The sequence below is a fragment of the Spea bombifrons genome, chromosome 5 (assembly GCF_027358695.1).
Source record: "Spea bombifrons isolate aSpeBom1 chromosome 5, aSpeBom1.2.pri, whole genome shotgun sequence".
NCBI classification, from domain to species: Eukaryota; Metazoa; Chordata; class Amphibia; order Anura; family Pelobatidae; genus Spea; species Spea bombifrons.
In genome coordinates, this window is record NC_071091.1 from 84,236,981 (window position 1) to 84,259,123 (window position 22,143).

General features: G+C 34.6%; 1 protein-coding gene across 1 annotated transcript in view; it reads right to left on the minus strand.

Annotated features, from left to right (window-relative positions):
* ST18 (ST18 C2H2C-type zinc finger transcription factor) overlaps positions 1-22,143 on the minus strand; it is an 88,347-nt gene that overhangs the window by 22,512 nt on the left and 43,692 nt on the right. Inside the window, exons 4-11 of the mRNA XM_053468238.1 lie at positions 17,507-17,700; positions 11,737-12,438; positions 9,007-9,141; positions 8,180-8,270; positions 7,354-7,452; positions 6,370-6,569; positions 5,157-5,365; positions 1,894-2,139 (exon numbers count right to left, since the gene is read on the minus strand). Coding sequence (XP_053324213.1) covers positions 1,894-2,139; positions 5,157-5,365; positions 6,370-6,569; positions 7,354-7,452; positions 8,180-8,270; positions 9,007-9,141; positions 11,737-12,438; positions 17,507-17,700 — 1,876 coding nt within the window. The remainder of the gene's footprint in view (positions 1-1,893; positions 2,140-5,156; positions 5,366-6,369; positions 6,570-7,353; positions 7,453-8,179; positions 8,271-9,006; positions 9,142-11,736; positions 12,439-17,506; positions 17,701-22,143) is intronic.

Consider the following 22,143-nt stretch of genomic DNA (forward strand, 5'->3'; position numbering starts at 1 on the left):
ATTTCCTGTTCTCCTTCTTACTTTACTGGGGAAAAAGAAAAAATAAAGCACGCCTACCTTGAAATGAATGTCAGCACTTTACACAGTGTAGTTATAAAGCAGATTACCATGCCTCCCCATGCTTTTGCTCGATTTTGCCACTCTATCCCATGGTCCCGATTTCATTCTTCGGGACACAGGAGAATACATACTGAGCATGTGCAGAATTGTGCGCATGCACAGCAGTGCTGGCTCCCAAGTTTCACCTCTCAGTGTCCCGATTTGCCGGGGGTAGAAGTTAGGATGTATGGGTTACTGATGTATTTGTATGCTTTTTTTTTTCTAATTAATTGTAACACTATTACATAGGATTTTTATGCACTTAACTGTAAAATATAGGGTTTAAGAAAATTAACAGACTTTCTTTTAAATGAGTAAATATTTAAAATAAGTCCCTTAGGGCCCTTGTCTGAATATATGGTAACAAAATAACAAAATATGTTCACTAATGTGCTATTGATAATTTGGTATAATAAGATAGAAGTTACATTTTCATATAATAGTATGTTTTTGTTATTAACCTTGAACGTTTGTGGGCGTCTCTGCTTAACACATTTTATTCTGGACAGATAAAGGATAGAGAATAGCCTAAAACCCATTAATGTGCAGATGGAAGTTTACACAGATTTCAGCAAAGACCAGGACGTAATGGTGAAATGAATAACAGATAATGACATCTGGCATTTTTAACATTTTTAAGCCTTAAAATTGTTGGAGAACTGACAGTTTGAACTAAATTAACAGTCCTATTTATTCATCAAGGATTTTTTAGAGATTTTGAGCAGTATCCAGACCCATGCTTTTTTGTTGTTTATAAGAGGGCATCTGGACAGGCTATTTCACAGAGACATATAGACAATATTTTCTGTAAATTTCCACCCAAATTAAGCAACTGTTGTGTGTATGAACTGGTGCAACGAGCAAAGGATCACATATAAAAGAGCCTCTGCCATCGCAAATTTGCTACAAAACAAAGTAAGCCAAAAAATCTTGAGAAATTATTTCCAATGTAGTATGAATATTCGTTTGTAAGTGGCAGTGCTGGCAAACCAATCTTATATTCTTATATTTAAGAATACATTTTAAATTACATTCTACTCAAGCCTCTTAGTTTTAGATGCCAACAGTTTATTATGCTCTACAATACTCCCACGTACTGACATATCTGTGGCCAAAGAAACATGTTACACAAAGAGAGAGGGTGTTTTGTGAATATGAGTATATGTGTAGTATATTCAGTAACTTTGATAAGCTAACAATTATGTCAATTTTCTGAACAATTTCCTAAATCTACTAGGCCTCCTGACCCCCCCTCTTTCCTACACATTAATATGCTAGAGGGAGCCTAAGCCCCCCCAAAACGTATGCATATTTAAGGACTCTTTGTATATTTTTATTCGTTTTTGAAGAATGCATATCATTTACCTGACACAGAATGTGCAGCCATTTCTTTATTCCTCCATGAGTGGAAAGTTCTTGCCACTAAAGCAAGGAAAGTACTTCCAATTATATCAATGGGAGTCCTGTCCTTTCGTGTCACTGGGGGTGGGGAAAGGGGCAAATGCTTCTGCAGAACCCTCCCATGCATTTGCAAAATGGACCACATGAAAATATAAAGGAAGCACATATCTATCATATGCGTTAAAGTGCATATAATCGCTGGGGTGTCCCTTTTAGTGAAGATCTTTCCATTAGCTTTAAAGCAGTTAGGTTTGGTTTAACTTGACAAAGAAATGTTTTTAAATTCAATTTTGTAAATGTGTAGTCCTATAAATATTCGCTGCAGCTTACCAATTGTTCAATACAAATAATTTACAAGTGGCATTGGTTTTCATTTCATTAAGAAGCTGTTACCTCTCTCTCCTCTCCATTTTTATCATGGACCTTGCTATAATTGATAGGTGCATCCCAACCCTCCTTTTCACAAAGAGCTTTGTAGAAGGCTGCATTGACCAAGATGCTACTGGTTTTGAAGGGAGAGGAAGATGATGTTGATATAATTGGATTGGAAGAGCTTAAATCACCAGCCTTTTCATGAAATCGATTCTTCTTCATACTCAAATCCAAAGTACCATTTTCGTCAACTTCAATCTCTGTTGCCTGGAAATTTATAAAGATATATTTTAAATTGGTGAACAGTTTGCGGCTTTGATAATGTAGCCATGTGGTGCTTTTAAAGGATAAAAGTAAATATGAGCTTTTATTTAAATATATCTGGTTTAAAAAGAAGCTTTTGATTTATCACATCAGTTAATGTGTAATTCTTTGCCAGAGTTCTGTGCAACCTCGTAATGCTTTCCATGTTTCCAGCTTATTGCGCACAGAATTTAAATAAGATGCTTCCAGAATTTCACCACTCTTTATGCTACAGAGCCAAACCAAATCTGAGTTTAGTTAAAAAAGCTGCTTGGTTTTAAATATAAACTATAATACATATTTTAAACCATTTCCTTTAAAGCACATTTAAAACTGCTTACTTATCCTGCAGAAACATATTGCAGAGGAATTCCTCTACAAGTAAAGTACGTCTAATGTATCACATCCATATGTTTTAAATATACTGATCTGTATAAGCCTTTCAGTAATATATAAGAGTTTATATTTTAGATTTACAGTGCTGATATAGTAGAATATGCTTTGTATGCACAAATACACATCTATGTTTTATATGAAATAATATCTCATTCTGTGTGATAATTCATAATTCATAATCATTCATAATGTGTCAGTGGCACAGTCGGAATGCTACTAGGTTCATTCATAAACCCACCTACAAGGTAGGCATTCACTCGGAGCGCTTATACGAATTCTTGCGCAAAACAGTTGCTGTGAACAGACTTTGCACACAAGACGACATAGGTTTGCTTTCGTGATCACTTAAACTATGTGTAACGTCTTTTGACAAAGGTGATGTTTTATTGACCAACACAGAAAAACAGACTCGGATGTGTCTTCTGTGTTTGAAGAAGAGATCACCGACATTACAAAAGGCTCAAATCCTATTCGCTGTCTGTTCCTGTCTGTCTATCTGTCTTTATCATCTCTATACGTCCTATGTACTTACATAAATGATAAATACGTTAATACAATGTATGTATCCGTTTTATTTTTTAGAACTGTTGGATATTTCAACTTACAACTGAGAAATCACTTAAAAAAATAGGTAAGCAGTTTATGTGAACAGAAGGAGAAATAATTTATAATTTACAGAAAACAAACGTTTTAAATCTATTTACAATAATATGTGTTTGCATTGTAAGTGGTACACTCCAAAATCCCTAGCTTACATACAGATACATACACGATTTTCCAGTCATTTTATTTTTATACTAAATAAAACATATTTAAATATTTATATCAAGATGCTTTGGCTGTATCTTTCAGTTTAATCTGCTGCAATAGTTTTAAGTCCTGAATTTAACCGTACCACCAGCTTATCCTAGATAATAACTTATCTAATGCCAACTGCATGATATCAAATGCTTTTCACATTAGTATTAACTCTTAGTTACAGGAATGCTGCAAAGATATTAACTAGATCAGTACCAGATGGCCTCAACTGTAAAAATTGTATTCGCTTTGCAGTTTTACATGTAGACAGGGTTGAAATCTTTATAAATACATCATTTATAAACAGGAACTTTAATGTAGCCTATTGAGCACCAGGCTTTCACAATGTACGGTTTGGGGGATAAGTAATGAATTATACGATTAGGAAGTCACAACTATAGTGACATTTTATAACACTACGGCCCTGCTGGACTAATTCTCATTGAAAGATAGTTATTTTGCTTCATATTTCAGATTTTCATGTAAGACGTAAATGTAAGTAAATATATTTTACCGGGATATCCATACTGGGCAGATATAATAGCGTTAGTATTATGGATTTGTCATACATAAGAGAATCAAAAAGAGGTTTTTGTTCTTCGTATCTGGACATGCTTAATTTGTCATTTCTGATTGTGTGCCTGAAATACAATTATTATTATTTTTGCACCTTAACTGTCTTCAGTGGTCAGTTCAATTAATGCTTGGTCAATAAATATAATTTGTCACCTGAAGTTATTTTTTTTTTTAAATAATAAACTACAGGACTATTTGAATCATAAGGGTGAGATTTATACCATTTTCACAAAAAAATACACAAAACTTTTAGTATAAAAGGAGGCGAGGACCTTGCTCTTTTGAGCTTACTGCATGTCAAAAAGAAAGAAACATAATTAAAACTGTTTTCCTTTTCCTCAATCATCTAAATGCTACAATGAGAGAGACATTATATAAGAAGATATCAATGGGGCAAAATCAGACATTGTAAAATATTTATTTTTGGACAACGTTTTGAACGTCAGAAGTAAAGTTATATTCAGATCTAAAATTGTTAAATTAAGAATGTAGAAAGTTACAAACATCAATACACATCAGTAATTAAGTACCAATTGGAAGGAAAGTGCAAAACTTTAAACCTGAGAATGAGAATGTGCCCCCTTGTCCAACGCTCTAATATTGGAGAAAAAAACAAAAAGCCTCTGGCTGAAAACCATGAGTGCTTCCATGTACTTAAATTATTCTTTTTTTTTTTCTCTTTCATTTGTAAGTTGAACCGTTTTTTTCATGTTTAGAGAAAAGAAGCTTATAATATACAGCTATGTTATAACTAAATAGATTTTCAGATGCCTAATTCAGTTTGTACTGTGTTCATTCAACTGAACTAGACAACACCGCATGATATCTACTAGAACAACTCAAAAAGATGGGACTGCTGAATGCATATGCTTCAGGAAAATCACAGCCTTAAAAATCAGTGGTTAAAAAATTCAGCTCCATTACCCTTGGAAAAAAAACCTGGAACCAGCTTTTCTGTTCCAATGCATTCTGGATATGACAAGCGGGCATGTCTTACACCTAGTTCATTTTACATTTTCAGCAAAATACATTGATATATATCTGTTGTCAGGTCAGCATGCACAGTAGAATCACTATACTTTTAAGCACAATGTGAAAGGTAACTTTATGTGGCGTACACGTATTTATTGAGGGATTTCACACTAAAGTGAAAAGCAGTTTATTCACAGCTCAGCAGTTACTACACCCTCCAGGATCTTGGATTCTCCTACCTTGGCAGAGAGACTCAGTGGTTTGTTGGACAGGATCTCTGCTGCTGCTTCCCTGCAGCGGGTGGAAAGGTTGAGGATGGCAGCAGCTGCTGCTATGTGGGTGTCTTCTCTACACTGACCGTAGCTGTAAGAGCTGGCCTGGCAGGGGCTCTGTGTGTGGGCGCTAGGCAGTTGACTGGAAGATTTCATTGGACTTGTATACTGTTTAGCTGTTGAAAAGAAATTTGATTACATTTGTACAATGTATTATTTATTTAATATCTAGATCACTTAATATTTGATATTTTTTTTTATTTTAATTTGATCATGATGATTTAGAAGAGGAAATTGAGAGTATATATATATATATATATATATATATATATTCACATTTCTATGGTTATTGTAAAGTACACAAATCAACACAAATGAGCTGAGTCTGTATCAGTGTATTCCATATTAGACTTGATTGTGTGCTTTCATATTTGTGAATGATAACAGTATAGCTCTTAGAAAATACTATGAAGCATCACATCTAACGTAAATAAATAGAACATGTTTATAAATCTTAGAAACGAAATTGTATACCAGATGCAAATATTATATGAAATAAAAACAGATTGTATGTGCAAATGAATTATCCAGTTCACACAAGTTCGGCAGTGTGTTTTTTGCATTGCAATGTGTTTTTCATAATCTTAGGACAGTCAAAGGGTTACATTCATAATAATGCAAGATCTAAGTGACCTGAGACAAAAATTCAGACGGGGTCGTCTACATTCATATCTGTGTAAAAGGATATGTTTATCACCAATTGCTTACTCGCATAAATGAAGACTGAAATGTTATCTATATGGCTACCTAGCCACTAAATACATGTTACACATTTAGCCCCAAATATAATATCATTGCCACACATACTAATGAAAAGTTTATACAAACTTACAAAATATATGTACATCCTCAGTGTATTTAAAGCCTAAGTGGATCTGACAAATTGCCAAGTTACTGTCTTCCAATCTCTTAATAATGTTAATTAGATTCATTCTAAAAACCTTTACATTTGAAATTAAAAAAAAATATAGTCAATGTTAATAAGCTTTAATCTGAAAAATTATTTCATGTTCATAGCATTGGGTGTAAATGACTGTAAAAATGACAAATTAGCTTAAAATATCACTGAAGCTCATAAAGAAAAGTGTGAAAATAATCTACACACTCTATTTTTTCTTACCTTCTTCATCACTACTTTCTTGACTATGAACAACAGTTGCAATAGTGTGTTTACCAAAAACTTGTGCATCGAAACTGGCATAGTCAAAAGGAGCCTTAGAAAATTTGTCATGCTCTTTAATGATTGTTGCTCTTGTCGTCGTAACTGGAGCTGTCCGATAACTGAACTGCGTTACCTCAAGGTGCTTAACACATGTCGCTCTGCATGAGATTTTAAGAAAAACAAAAAGAATATGGTCTATTAATCACTAGTATATTGATAACTGAATCACCACATTTCCCGCCCAACAACCTATATGTTATTATGTTATATGTTATCGAGTAAATTGAAATAAGACGAGTACTGCAAACCACGCTGTGGTGAAGACCTGGCTCTGCTCTAGGCAAAATCGGGAGGGGGGGTACTGTGTAAAAGCTTTGGGAGCCGGGGTGATAATGGAAGAGAGTAAGTGCAATTAGTTTGTGTTGGTGTATGTGAACGTGTATTGCATTAGAGTGAATGCGTGTTACTGTATTATGGTAGAGTGTCCATGTGAGTGTATGGTGTTAGCATGAGTGTGTTACTGTATGACATTAGTATGTGGAGTCAGTGTGTGTATGTGTGAATATATGGTGCGAGCATGTGGTATTAGCATGTGTAAGTGTATGTGGTGTGTGTGTTCTTAAGCATTATTAAGCAAAAGTTCCTTAATCATTATCTTTTGGCTTACAAAAACAAAAAAAACCCTCTAACTAAATGATTATTTGGACAATATGCCCATGGATATAGTTGTGAATCCTACTTCATTTTGTTACTTCAGGATAACTGGGAATTTGCTTATAAAGGTTAAAGTACTCAAAGCACCCCTTTAAAAACAAATCTAGCAGTAGATCCACTGTGATAATAACATTCCATGCTGCGAATATATGGTGTCACATTTATGTGGGAAGGGAAAATAATGATTCCACCTAAAGATTAACCTAATTTAAAGGCTTAAATACATACCTTTGAATAGATTCAAAATTTGACGTGGAACTGGAAGAATAGTGCTTTTCATGAGATTTTGAGAGTTTCTCTGCTGCAGCAATAGGACAGCCGGAAAGACTGTTTTTTAAAGAAAAAAATATATATATATTTATTTGAAAAGGATAACTAATTTCTCTGGCCCAGAAGTGCAAAACACATATAATACAGAGGACTGATACTCCTGATGTGATAAAGAAAGACACAACCCTTGCAGGATCTCAAATGTCCAAAATTCTATTCTATTCTTTTGCACGAAAAATGCTTATTAACAAATTTAGTTTAGTAAGTATTTCATATGAGTTCTATACTTGCGTGCAAAAAAATAGTACCCTCCTAAAATGCTGCAGTACATCGGCTCCTCCACTGTCTTGAGTTTGCTCCGCTTTGGCTCCTTGAATCCAATCACTGACAGAAAAGTGCTTCCATTGAAAGGAACAGGAGCACTTTCTGTGCATGCGTGCAGGGGTCTCGTTAACATACCTGGTTTTGACCCTAAGTCTCGTGGGTTTGGCCCCAATGTCAAGGTCTTTAGTGACGGGACAGATTCTAAGAGTCACCGGAGCTTAATACTTGCTATTCTACACTGCTGTGACCAGAATATGGATATATCTAGTTAGCTCAAATAAAGACTGCCTTTCAGCTATAATCCAGCATTTACCAGTCATGTGATCTTGACTAAATGATATACTGGAGTCCGATCTTCATCAATTATCATTTACTTATTCAGTTGTAAAGCAATTGGGCAACCATCCGTAGTTAATTCTAACAGCTTCCAATGTGTAAAAACATGAAAAAAAGTATGTACCTCCTGTGAGTATTACGATTGCTGTTAACATGTCCTCTTCCAGTACATCCTGGAGTTGGACACTTCAGTACATTTTCATGCATGGCCAGAACTAGGTAAAACAAGAAGTATGGTTAAACAATTAAAGGCGTTTGAATTTTAGAACAAGTATTATTATTATCATTAATAATTTAACAATAAATGTCATTTGTTTTAAATAATTAATAGCATTACATATAATAATTTGATATTGCATACATTGCATGAAAAAGCACATAACCTGTGTGTAGCATCTAATGCATTTTGCCAACATCATACGTAGTATGAGAAAGCTACTCTCTCTTTCTAGAAGATTGTTTTTTTATCATTAATACTTTACTGAAGTTAGAAAATTGCAGATCATATTACAGCACAAGGACAGAGGTCCTATAACAAAAGACATTTTTAAAATCCAGTGTAGTGGCCACTAAAGAGCTACTAAAAACCTGCGACTATTTTTAATGTACATTTCAATGACAGAGTTGGCAGAATACAATACAACAGTAGGCTTGTGAGCAAATATAGAGGAAATGGTGGTACCTATGTTTACATAATGATAATATAGGTAAAATAAAAACTAGAGCTGATGAATGAAAGGTGTACGAGTAAAGTTAAACACAAATGTTAACTGAATGAAAACTGATACATAAAAAGTGCAGTATGAAATGAATAAATATATTCTGGGCCAATGAGCTCGGGCTAAGTCAACTACGACAGCCTGGAAGTGTGACTGACATAGTACAACGTGAACAGTTTATCGTTGTGCTGCCAAGGACACACATATAATGTTGGAGCAGTGTAACACTTACTTTCTAGAGGCACCCTAACTTTGTGAGGACACCCAGAGAGACTGCGATGATGTGGGTACAATCCAGTTACATGACCTGTGCCATCGCAACCGGGAATGGGACACTTTGTCTCTCTTTTATCGTGATGCGGTGAGTCTGTGAAAAATAATAATAAAGAAGATATAATTGGCAATTAAATTACTTTAAATTGTTTTTCCTTATTTCGTCCTTAATTTTTAATCAAGAAGTCAAGTCACCTGCACAACATTTATATCAATTAGATGTGGAAACTCCACACTAACAGTGTTATGCAACAATATAGTAATAACTGTTTGACTAAAGAAATGAATTTGGGATGGCCTTATTGATATTTTCAAAACTCTTATGTATAGGGATTTGGTGATTCATAATTCAAGGCTTTTAGATTTAGTAGTCCAAAAAATATTTTATTTTAAATTAAACTTGCATGATATTCGTAAATACCTGTAGACAGTGTCACAATAAACCTTAACTGGAACACACCAGAAGTTAAAGTAAGATCTAACTGGCAATGAGTAGAATTACATAAACATACAGTTAACCAAAGAGAAACTACGTATCTAAAGCAACTTTGGTTATCACAGCCCCACCAGTTTCCTCATGTCAGCACAAACTGTCCAATTATCATTCCACTTGGCACTTCTGATATATTTACTATTAATTAATAGCAAATTATGCATTTATGAGGATATCCTGAAAACCCAGACTGATGTCAAGGGGCTTTAAGTGTTGTTTTATTAGGACCCAAATGGTAAATTATAGACATATTTACATGCAACCTAAATCCATTCTGAACATCTCTTCCAGGCTTTTCTTCTTATCCTATTGCTCCTTAGTCTACTTATTTCTGAGTATTTCAGAAACTTCTCATCTACTGGGATTTTCACGCACAACCATCTCTACGGTTTACAGAGAATGGTCAGAAAAAGAGAAAATATTCAGTGAGCGGCAGTTTGTGTGGAACGAAAATGCCTTGTTGATGTCAGAGGAGAATGAGACTGGTTGGAGATGATAGAAAAGCAACAGTAACTCAAATAACCACTCATTACAAACAAGGTATGCAGAATACCATCTCTGAATGCACAGCACGTGGAACCTTGAAGCAGATGGACTACAGCAGCAGAAGACCACACTGGGTGCCACTCCTGTCAGCTAAGAACAGGAAGCTGAGGCTACAATTAGCACAGGCTACCAAAGTTGGACAATTGAAGACTGGAAGAACATTGCCTGGTTTGACGAGTCTCCTTTCCAGCTGTGACATTCAGATGGCAGGGTCAGACTTTGGCATAAACAACATGAACGCATGGATCCATCCTGCCTTGTATCAACGGTTCAGGCTGCTGGTGGTGTAATGGTGTGGGGGACATTTTCTTGGCACACTTTGGGGTGGGAGCAGGCAGTCAGACAATGTACCTGCGGGTCTCGGGCTCTGTGGTGGTCATACCTGGACTCTTGTTCTTCTTTATGCTGAATATAGTTCTTAATTATTTGGCTGTATGTGTGGGGTCATTATCATGCAGCTGAATACATTTGGGGGAAATCAGATGCCTCCCTGATGGCATTGCAAGATGGATAAATATCTGTCTGTATTTCTCAGAATTGAGACCATTGATTCTGACCAAAACTCAGTTTGCAGAAATGTAGCCCCAAACTTGCAAAGAACCTCCACCATGCCATCCGCCCTTCTGCATACAAACTGCCTCCTGCTACAGCCAACTATTTCAAGAGCACCTGTTGAAATTTTTCTGCACCCCAATTCCTGTTTTTAATGAATAGTTGAGTTGCTTGGCCTTATTTCTACGAAGGCATGGCTTTTTGGCTACAAGTCTCCCATGACTACTTCTGACCAAACTTCTCTGGCCAGTAGATGGGTGTACCATGGTCCCAGTGTTTTCTACCAAATGCTAAGCTGCTGGTACTGCCAGACATCTTTCGATTGTGAAGGGAAGTAGGCATGATGTGTCTTTCATCTGCTGTGTTTCCTTGGCCGACCACTGTGTCTACAGTTGTTAACATTGGACTTCTTCAAAAGAGAAACCCTTGTCTGCTTGTCTGATTGTGTTTAAACCTACATATTAGATTGATGATTTTGTATAACTGTGTAATCATACACCTAAATATACAAAATCCCTAACTTTGTGCAAGTATACATAGAAGTCAAAGGGTGGTCACACCATATTGATTTGATTTAGATTTTAATAATAACAAAAGTTATGGCGGGTAAAGGTGATGGAAAACTCTTCCACCTAAAATTAAGGGGTAGTAGAAGCATTATTAAACACTCATCCACATCTACCAAACAAGCCAGAATATTTTACTGAATGTCTGTTTTTGAAAGCATCTTTTCTTCACACCATTTTTCACATCTGCCTTTTTTGGACAGTACTGTATATATATATATATATATATATATATATATATATATATATATATATATATATATATATTTAATATACTGTATACACACCGAATATTGAAGTTAGTGACCTGAATAAGAATAGCTCAATATGTGACTAAGCAAGGAAATTATGTTCCACAGATGTATGGCATTAAAGGTAAAAAGTTTATATCAAGTACATATTTACATTGTAATTGTCTGCTTTGCTCTTATATGTTCCATGATTAGGGAATTTTGCAGCTGTTATGAATAAGATTACACAAATATTTTAAATGCACAACAAAAAAAAAGAAAATAAGAATAACATTGCTTACTTTTGTTGCTATATATTTGACGTCCACCAATGTCTATAACTCTTGCTTGTCTTCTTTCCCTAGACAAATGCTCCATAAAGAACATGTCGATTTCTTTGTATGTACTGTGAAAGGTGTGCCCTTGCTCTGCTTGCCTGGTTATTGCCTGCTCAAGCAGATTCAAGTTCCCTTTTGTTTTTTCCAAATCCACTGATTCTTCTGTAATTATTGAAAGGCATTTATCATTGCCTTCACGTTCAGAAATTTGATGTTGGTTTCTGTTTTCTTCTTGTTCCGATAGGCATATTGGAGAATTACTTTCTCTTTCAAAAAATGTCTCCTTCTCTGGGTCTGGTTCAGCTTTTTTAACATTGATTGTAACATTCTGGTTACTACTTTTACTGCATCTGTTCAACATGTGTTCATGTGCATTATCTTCATGTGGTAGATTGGAAGAACTGTCCCACCCATTTTTAGGACTTCCACAATTATTGTTTTTGGCATGTGGTGAAAATGGTAGAAGCTTTTGTTTGGCAGAAAGGAGTTCAAAATCTTCATCTCCATTGTGACTGTCTGTGTTTGCTGAATGAAGTCCACTATCATTAAAGTTGTTTTTTGCAGTATTCATTTTAGTTTCTTCTGGCACTGTCATTATATCGTGGTAACATTTTTCTTCTGTTGCATGACAGGACGTGACACCAGTTGATTGAACACTTTCCCTCCCTGCAAAACAAATATTTATTTAAAAATGTTACTTAAAAATAAAGACAGTGGTGTATTAACCCCTTAAGGACAATGGGCGGTGCCTAAACCCATTGAAACCAATGTATTTTGTGCCCGTACATGTACGGGCTTTGTCATTAAGGGGTTAATACTGCATATGGGAAGAGAGACCTTATCAGTTTATAGACTGCACCTATAACTTTGAAATACACATATGGGGGGGGGATTACAATTCAGTATATTCAGGGAATGAGACAATGGTGTCACAGCAGTACATGACCAGGACTAGGACAATGCTACTGATACTCCAAATGAAATCAATAAATGCAAACATATTATCATTATAATGATAAACGTAGGATTTTGGAACCTACTATCCCAAAATGAAGTGTTTGCAGGAAAACAATTGGCAATCATCAACTATGGACATTGGAAGTGTCACAATGTCAAATTAATAATTTCAAAATTAGGGACAATAAGCTGCTGTGGATGAAACATCGCTGATTATAATGTGTCTACTGCCAAGTTTCAGATGAATGTTCTATTCTATTGAATTAGGGAGCACTTTGACAAAATATTTGTTTATAATGATATAAGAGATTAATAAACCTTTTATTAATGAACTGTGATGTAGGGAACATTAAGATTGCATACACATTCAGGAAATAGCCCTTATATTATCTATACTTTGCCACTGCTTCAAAATGTAATAATTATTCAAACTACTCTAAACCAGAGAACCACATTTTTGAGTTTTCTTTGTTTTCGCTGTTAACTTAGCAAACTTTAAAAATGTATAAAAAGTGGGAGTACATTTATGTTGAAGAGTCTTGGGGTAGTCCCCATCCTGTAGTAATATTTATAGAATGTTTAAAGAACAGTTGGCACTTCTCATGCCCTATTAGAAATTGTTGCAATGAAAACATATATATATATCTATGTATCATATACAGAGTATAGCTTTGTTATGTTATTATGTTTTGAGTACATTGATTTTTGTGACAGATAACAAATGCTTTCACGATATATAATTAACAGCATAGACATGACAACATAGGGGCTAGGGTGTTAAAAAAAATAAAATGATTGTGGAAGTTACCCTCTGTCATATAAAAACAAATACATAAAATGTTGTTTTCATTATTTTCATGAAAGTTCTGCAGCCAGTAAACTTTGATACATATTTTTGTTTGTGTTAATTATCATGTTTCTCTCAAAATGACAATATGAACTAGACAAAATAGAGAAAAGCAGCAGGTTGTGGATACCGGATGAGAGGGTATAATGATGGAAGACAATATTGCTTTTATGCTTCACTGCAATCCTTATAAACAGCACCACAGACAAGGGCACTCAGAAAAAAAACTCTACATTATGTATCTTTCTTGTAATTATCCCCCTAAAATCAACACTGGACTGCCAGGATCAAGTAAATATTGTCATAGTAACTAAAAGCATTTTTGGAAGAAGTCACAACACTGGCCCCTTTAATAACTTTGATTATAGATGTTGTTCTTTTGTTTGGATCTATTCACTATAAACTGAAAAATTTAACATTTTACATACTAGAAAAAAAAACAGATGTATAAAGAGCTACATATCATTTTGAACAATAGTCTATCATCTCTGGATTACATTTCCAACAAACTCCCGTTTTAAATAATAAATTAAACATAGTCTAAAATGCAAATGGGGTTTTTTTTCTCAATAACACTACTAGCTATTGAGAGAAAGTGTAAAGGGTTATGATAATTTTAAAGTATTATAAGCTGGAGAAAACAAATAAAAAGCATTTTCAGTGAATATGCTCAATTCATTGAACTATTCTCTCAATCCACTTAACTACCCACATGTGTACAATAATGATTTATAGACATTATGCCTAATTATGCATATTTGGGCTGTGTTAAAGTGCCTAACAAAAGCTCTAGAAAGCAACAATTACCTCTGTTGCTTGGTTACATAGTTTAAAATATTCCTATTAAGTGCAGATTACAGGGGGTGTAAAACGCACATGTGTGGCCCAATGCATTTCACATTACTCTTGCCAAACTGTTAGCATTTTGGGACACTTCCAACTTACCTAATGTTTACTTCAACTATTTATTATATGTTAAAAATAAAAATATTTATTAATTATAGCAAGGAGAATAGGATTCATATGGTGAGTGATGGTTTGAATATTCACAATGCAGGTTTTGAAAAACTGTCAGTCAAGTCACACACGCTTCTGTTTTAAAGAAATCCTACTGATTTCCTATCACTGGAAGCCGAGTCCAAAAAAATTGTCATGCTGTTGTAATAAAATAAAAAAAACAATAAGTCCAATATCTACAACCATTGCTCAGATATATTTTTTCCCTAATTATGCCTCTGTTCTTTCATGAATGAAAAAAAACAAGGCCCACCCTTAGATATACATAAAATAAATCTCTGCAAGCCATTGCATTGATTTGCTTAGTGTTTTACAAACTAGAAATGTGTCCCCAAATCAATACATAGATTAATGTAATATTAAAATACACGGCAACTAAATGATTAACTATTTTTGTGTTCAAAGTAATTTCACATTAATATGTTGAAATTGACAAACTTTTTCCAATGTTGATGCCCAAACACTATTTAAAGGCATATTCCGGGGTAGTTTACATTAATTATGTAATTCTGAAGGGGCCAAGCGAAAACCATGGAAGGCTGTAACTTCACCAATGGCCTCCAGTTTCACAAAAATGGGGCTTACATGTATTGAAAAATTTTGGTACAGCTGATGAAAGTGGTGCAGTCATAGAAACATAGAACTTGATGGCAGAACTATATGGCTTATCTAGTCAATGAATGCCCACCTTCTCACTTGAAATATTATTATTTAAAATCAAAATACATCACACATTTTAAAATGTGTTATTACAAGTGTTTAATCAGTAGATCAGTGAAGAGACTAGATATAATTTTTAGAACTTTATTTGAGACAGGTCTAAACTAATTTAAGGCACTATTAAAATTTAAAATAAACATTATACACAAATGTGCAAAGGCATCAAAGCAGTTTAATAAAGTGAAATTAATGATTTTGTTGTCAAGTAGTTGCACAGCCATGGTTATTTTTATAAAACTTTTTACAGTGTCAGTATTGAAATATTTTGTAAATGTTTACTGTGTTAAACAAATTTGATTTGTTGTTTTTTTAAACTTAAAGGAGAGAAGTAGAGCAAAACGCTTCTTTCACTAGACATGTTAATTAGTTTGAGCAGTCACCACTTATTATTTGTCATGAGGGTGGAGTTGGATTGATTACTCGTAGAGTATTGATGTTGTGTGTGATAAGTATGTGTATATATATATATATATATATATATATATATATATATATATATATATATTATTATTATTATTTTCATTTTTTTATTGTCAGGTCTCAGTGATCATTGTTCAGCATTCTGTGCAAACAAAAACTATTCAGATGAAGATGAAGTTATAGTACATATGATTTTGTTCTACTTAAAGAACACCAAACATGTTTTCCAGCAGCTATGGGACTTGACCAATACTCAACATTGTTAGAAAGAAACCATCATATTTACTTTAATATGTACCACAAAGTGTCCATTTAAATATACTTAACTTGTTTAGGGAGTTAGAGGTGTGTGCATTTTACCATGATGATTATCTTACTTATTATTACCTAAAACAATTAACGTACTCATAAATAAACCTTCTAAATATATACATATTGCGAGTACAGTAATACATTTTTTCTCTCATCATTTTAATATGGTTAGAGTTAAGAACTGGGCATTTTCTCACATGGTATCTACCATCCAGAAACCATTTGAAGACAAATTCATGGTTAAAGCAATAAAATGTTGATAATAGAGGAGCAAAAAGTATATGGCAATTTGTGAGTTAAGGGGTTGATAGAGGGATGCCAAATATAGGATCTGCTCCAGGATGGTAAATACTCTAGGTACACCCCTAGTCCAATCAGACTGATCGGTCGCAGGCCTGTTCAGCATTTGAAAACCAAAGAGTGCCATTTGTTGCCCTCCATTTCCCTCTACTACCCACTGCTCCCTGCTTCCCCTGCAGCTCCCATCTGATCCTCCTAGTCTCTTCTTGCTCCCTGTGACTCACTCATCTGCTCTAAGAGAGAGAGAGAGAGAAAGACAGATAAAGAGAAAAAGGTGGGGAAAAGAAAGAAAGAAAGAAAGAGGAAGGACATTGAGGAGAAAGAAAGAAAGGACATTGAGGAGAAAGAGGAATAGAGTGAGGGAAAGACATAAGAAAGAAACTTTTCCTAGTTGAAAAAAAGTTGCTATAAGACTCTGCTATGGAAATACCACTCATGTAGGAATGCTTGGGAATTATCCCTCAAGACCAAATTTATCTGAGACAGGCTTCTTTGACACTTTGCCCTAACTGGGCTGTTTGTAGCTAAATTAATGTATTTCTATTTCTGCTAACAAGCCACAGTGCAGAAAACATGTTTAGCTTATTTATATAGTGTAGTTAAACATAATCATGTATTCAGAATGAGTGTATAGACAACTCACTGACTATTCCTGCCTATAGTAGCCAGAGAGCCCATGGAATTTTTGACTGGCTCTTGAGGGAGTTTTTCTGGAAGCCCACCAGTAATAGATCCTCTTGTAAAAGTTATCTATTTTGACTCCCTATGTTTCACATAACTTCCAGCAAAAGCTGAGTTTTCCAATATAAGGTATTTGATATTAGGATATTTACCTTTAAATTACTTTCTGTATCTGTAGCAGTACGCTCTTGGTGCTTATATACTGAAAACTAGTTTACTGTGTCTGTGTAGGGAACATATTTTCCTTAAATATATGACATTAAAGGTTGGTCCCTTCTGGTTAATTTTTTTGTTGAGTCATAACATTGCAAAAGCAACCACTCTTCTTCTCTACTAGTATGTCCATTGATTATTATTATGATTATTATTACTTTATAACCACAATGGTTAATAAATGCATATAATGAACACCATATAGAACTCAACATTATTTTACACATATAATGTATCATACGAAAAAAGAAATAGCTTTATACATACCAGTTGTACAGCAACTTTTTTTTTTCATGAACTTGAAGCTTACAAACTCAAGTTTATCCTCATTTTCTTCTTCAAGTTCTTCACTTGGATCATAATGTTGGGGTTTCATTAATAGGGACTTCCTTTTGTTAACAGGAGCCGTAGAGTGCAGTTCCTGAAATTTCCTCTTCTTCGACATGGTACAGTTGTAAGTGCTAAGATTGAAAAATAACATATTTAAGGGTTCACAAATCAAATACTAGAATAAGCTTTAATAATTGCCTTATTGATTTTGTCACAGAAAAAAAAAATCTTATTTCATCATCTTATTATTATAATAAAAAGGTATTGTAAATTAGCATAGATTATGTTTATGCTTTAGAGCTGAAAAATCCAAACCTAAACCTAAAATCATTTTCTGTCCTAGTTTTGATTTAGGCAATTTCCCTCGCCTGTTCACAATCATGTTCCTTGTTGACTTGGAATTAGGTTCTCTATTGTTTTGAGTTGGGTTCCCTGACGTGAATTTTGCTCAAGCTGCCACATTCATTTATGTATTATAAGGTGAAACGTACCCCATTGAGCAAGCATTTTGTATATTATGACACAAAGAGGTAAGCGGCCCAGTATGGCTTAGCCTATACTCTGGAATTGTCATGTGATCGAAGCAAAGCTTCTCTTGCAAGATAGATAGTCCCCCATGTGATTGGAAAAAATCCAGAGGGAAAGGCACTACTTATTGCTGGTTCTGGTTAGGTTCTCGCACTGGTCTGGACCAAGTCAGCTTTAGTCCTGGGAGGTACCACATAATTGCATGATTTTAAGAAGTCATCAAGTCTTGTTATTCTACTTGGTTCATGCAATATTTTTCTGTAATGTCTTTATGTCATCTAGCATATAATTGTTTTTGAAATTAATAAAATTAAAGAATAATACGGTATAAAATATTTGTCATAGAGTTTGTTACTGGTTCACCATTATTTTGATTCACTGTGCTGTTTTGTGTATATGTTTGAAAGAGAATAAGTGTATAATTTCATTATCTATAGAGCTGCTGTATCCATTTTACATTAAACCCAGCCAATTGAAAATCTCCCTGTATGCCATTCAAAAAATACATTAAAATAAAGCTTTTTGACCGCAAGGAGTTATGATAGACACACAAAAAAAGAATAGATGTTAATATAAAAGATATAAATTGTACAAACACTCAGCAAATAAACTTAAAAGATGAAGTACTGAACTGGAGTCTTTTTGACTTCTTAGATTTTGGTGTATTTTGAACATTTATCCCAACAAAGCCATACTTTGAACCCATTTGCAACCATTTTGTATTTATTGTGACGTAGCTAGCAGATCTTTAACTTATTTGATCGTTCAACTAAATTGAAAAAAAAAAAACGATACCAGAACCAAATTTGGCCAAAATAGCAAAAGTTTCATGACTAAACAACAGATTCGTGTAAATATAATGCCTTCACAAAATGCAGATGGATATCAACTAATCTGGGAAGAAGGCCAGCACTGAGAAAATCAGCCAATAGTATGGACTACACATAAGAAGTTCCACATATATTACCCTATAATGTTAAACTATTTCCAATTCAAATGGTTATAGCTTACAATGAATTTGGACCTTTAGAATTGCAGAGAGGTGTATAATACAGTATTCTGACTCTAACGTGTCCTTCATTTTGTTCCATGACATAAATAGAACTCCATTTGTTGCAACATTCTACGTGGAGAATCAACATATTAGTATAAAAAAGATATTATTTTTTTCATGAGATTACTAATAGTCTTGAATTTAAATAAACTGTAACATGGGGCGAATAATAAGGGTGCCAAAGGGCTGAAAATGAGAATAAATTTGCAAACTTGATTGTCTGAATCAAAATCTTTTGAGACTTTGACATTAACCACAAAAAATGGACCTGGTAAGTAATTTTGTCATTTTAGCTATATGTGGGTTAAAGCAATATTCCCCTTTTACATGTTTTATTGAGCCACACATATGATTACATTTTTTTCATATAAAAATAGGGTTTTCACTAGAAACATATAAAACTAATAATTGTAAGTGCTAGTAATAAAACCTGTACTTATTACATACCTGCATATGCGGCGTTCCTCTTCCCTGCCTTCTTCTCCCCTCTCTCAGCACCGCATATGCAGGTACGTAATAGAGGGTCTCCCTCTTCTCCGCAGGGGTTGCTGTAGAGGCGGCTGAGAGGAGGAGAGGGGTCTCCCCCTTCCTCGAGAAGAAGTCAGGGAAGAGGAGCGCCACCTATGCAGGTATGTAACAGTTCTAAAATAAAAAAAAAAAACATTTGAAAAAGTTTTGCTTAGAATTTCCTCTACACAGTAGGTGCCACTGGTGAACAATAACCCAATTTATGTTCGGCAACATCCCCTGATTACAGACCTGAAAAACGCATGATGTATAGGTATGTCCTAAAGATAAACTTGCCACATCTTTTGTGGACATGCCTGTATGTCTATAGAGTAGCGAATAGGTTTAAAGTAGCATAAACAAGTAATTTCATATTATACATGAAATGTATAAACATTTCATTTTGTGCTAAAAAGAAGATAAAACAAACACATTACATCTAAAGTGGCTTTATGACATCCACAACTTAAGTGTCTGTAAAGGCTGCTAATTTCATTTATACATATCATTATGCCACGGATGTGATATTCTTTTACACCTGTATGCATCACTGCCTTTTAATTAATAGATTGATATGGATTGCAGATTACTATATATATATATATATATATATATATATATATTATATATTAACCTTGAAGCATTTTGTGTGTTATTGCACTTACTACATTACACAATTCAACAATTTCATGTGTTGAATAACACACAACAGGGGGTCTATCATGTAAAGCGGACAAAGGCAGAGTAGTTGCACTAAAATACAATGACTTTAGCTGCCTTAAAAGATAGACTAAAGCGGGAAAACTGGTCTGTACAAGAATATGAGATAGTTGCTCCCTTGGGATGGCAGGAATAGAAAGCTTCAGACAACAGCAGCCCTGTAGGAATAAGCAGAGCCTCTGGATCAGAATCTAATTCTCAGCTACCCTCAACAGGGAGGAAAAGACACCAAGACAAACATGAACACACCATGGGAGCTAGACCACAACCTCTTGATAGTTAAACCTCTATATAACAGTCAGGGTATCCACGTATTAAATTTGGGATTCCTGAAATGCACAAACACCAAAATTATGAGCACCTCAACAACTGAATTAACTCTGCGTTACGTAAGGCTAGCCCGTGCTCATGTCTATGGGAACTGGACTGGGGTGGCCCCTTTCTAATGCATAATAAATTCAGTTGTTTTACACCACTAAATTCATGATAGCACCCATAGACAAAACGCAGGACTCACTTAATTCAATCCAAAGGCGTGTCTATAGTGTTGGAAAAGTGCATAAAGCAGGCAGAGTGAAAAGAAGACATCCATATAAATAAAACAATTGTAAGCATAAAATTCAAGTGAGACCACCGAAAATTATATCAGCTGTTTTAAAAGTGAAATATATTGCACATATTTAAGCTGGTGCCTTGACCGAAGCCCTTGTATGAAGCGAAAAACCATTATAAGCTGACATTATAAATACATTTTTTTACTGTTGAGTAATGAATTTTGAATTGGAATGTACTGTCTGTTCTCAGAGTAGTGGGTTTTATGGGATATACAGACTAAATCATATTGTAACATCTTGTTTCAAAATACTGCTATTTAGGCCAAATTAAATACACTACTTTATTATTTGTGGTATTCTTATACAATCATCACATTAAATCCCTTAATCATTGCCATCTACCACCAACTTGCTTGTATAAGTCTTTTCAGCTTTAACGTGGCACAAAATTCCTACACCCCACATTATCATCATCTGTCTTGACTGCTGCAACAACTTTTTTGGCATCTTTCTCCAAATGATTAAAAATGTGTTTTGCATATTACTACAATTACTACCATTGCTTCAAGAATTACCTTTTTTCTAAATGTTGGTTCCTGGTACACAGATATATATATATATATATTGTGACACTGTAAACCCCAGGGAGATGCTTAGTTTGGCATTTTGGTACAGGTGCTATCCAGATCAAAAATCCATGCCGGCTTTTCCAGGAGGCTAGAAGTCTGCAGGATCTGGTCCGGGATTCCTATGGGGCCGACATGAGGCACAGGTGCTGGGCATTAAAACCCCCTGGAGCCTGATAATCCGGAAGATTGTTGGGGGAAAAGGATGTTTCCCTATGTTCCCAGGGCAGGAGAGGCCCTGAAGAAGAAGACCATTCCTGAGCCAAAATATTTTCCTTTCTTTGGGGAAATAGTATATTTCATTATTACGCATGACGGTTTATGAGACTGCAGTTTATAACCTGAAAATATGACTGTAATTTTAGGATACTCTTCTGAAATTTGACATTATTTGTATCTAATCTGTAAAACTATTTAAGATATCTCTGAGCACCATTACAGCAGACTAGTAGAATGTGATATAGTGATTCTTTTGGTTACTATCCTAATTGTTGTTTTCTGGGTTTTTTGGTTTGTTGTTGCTGAATGGATTGAAGGTCAGCTAGTTTTATATTAACACATGCTGTTTATCTAAGGTGATATCAT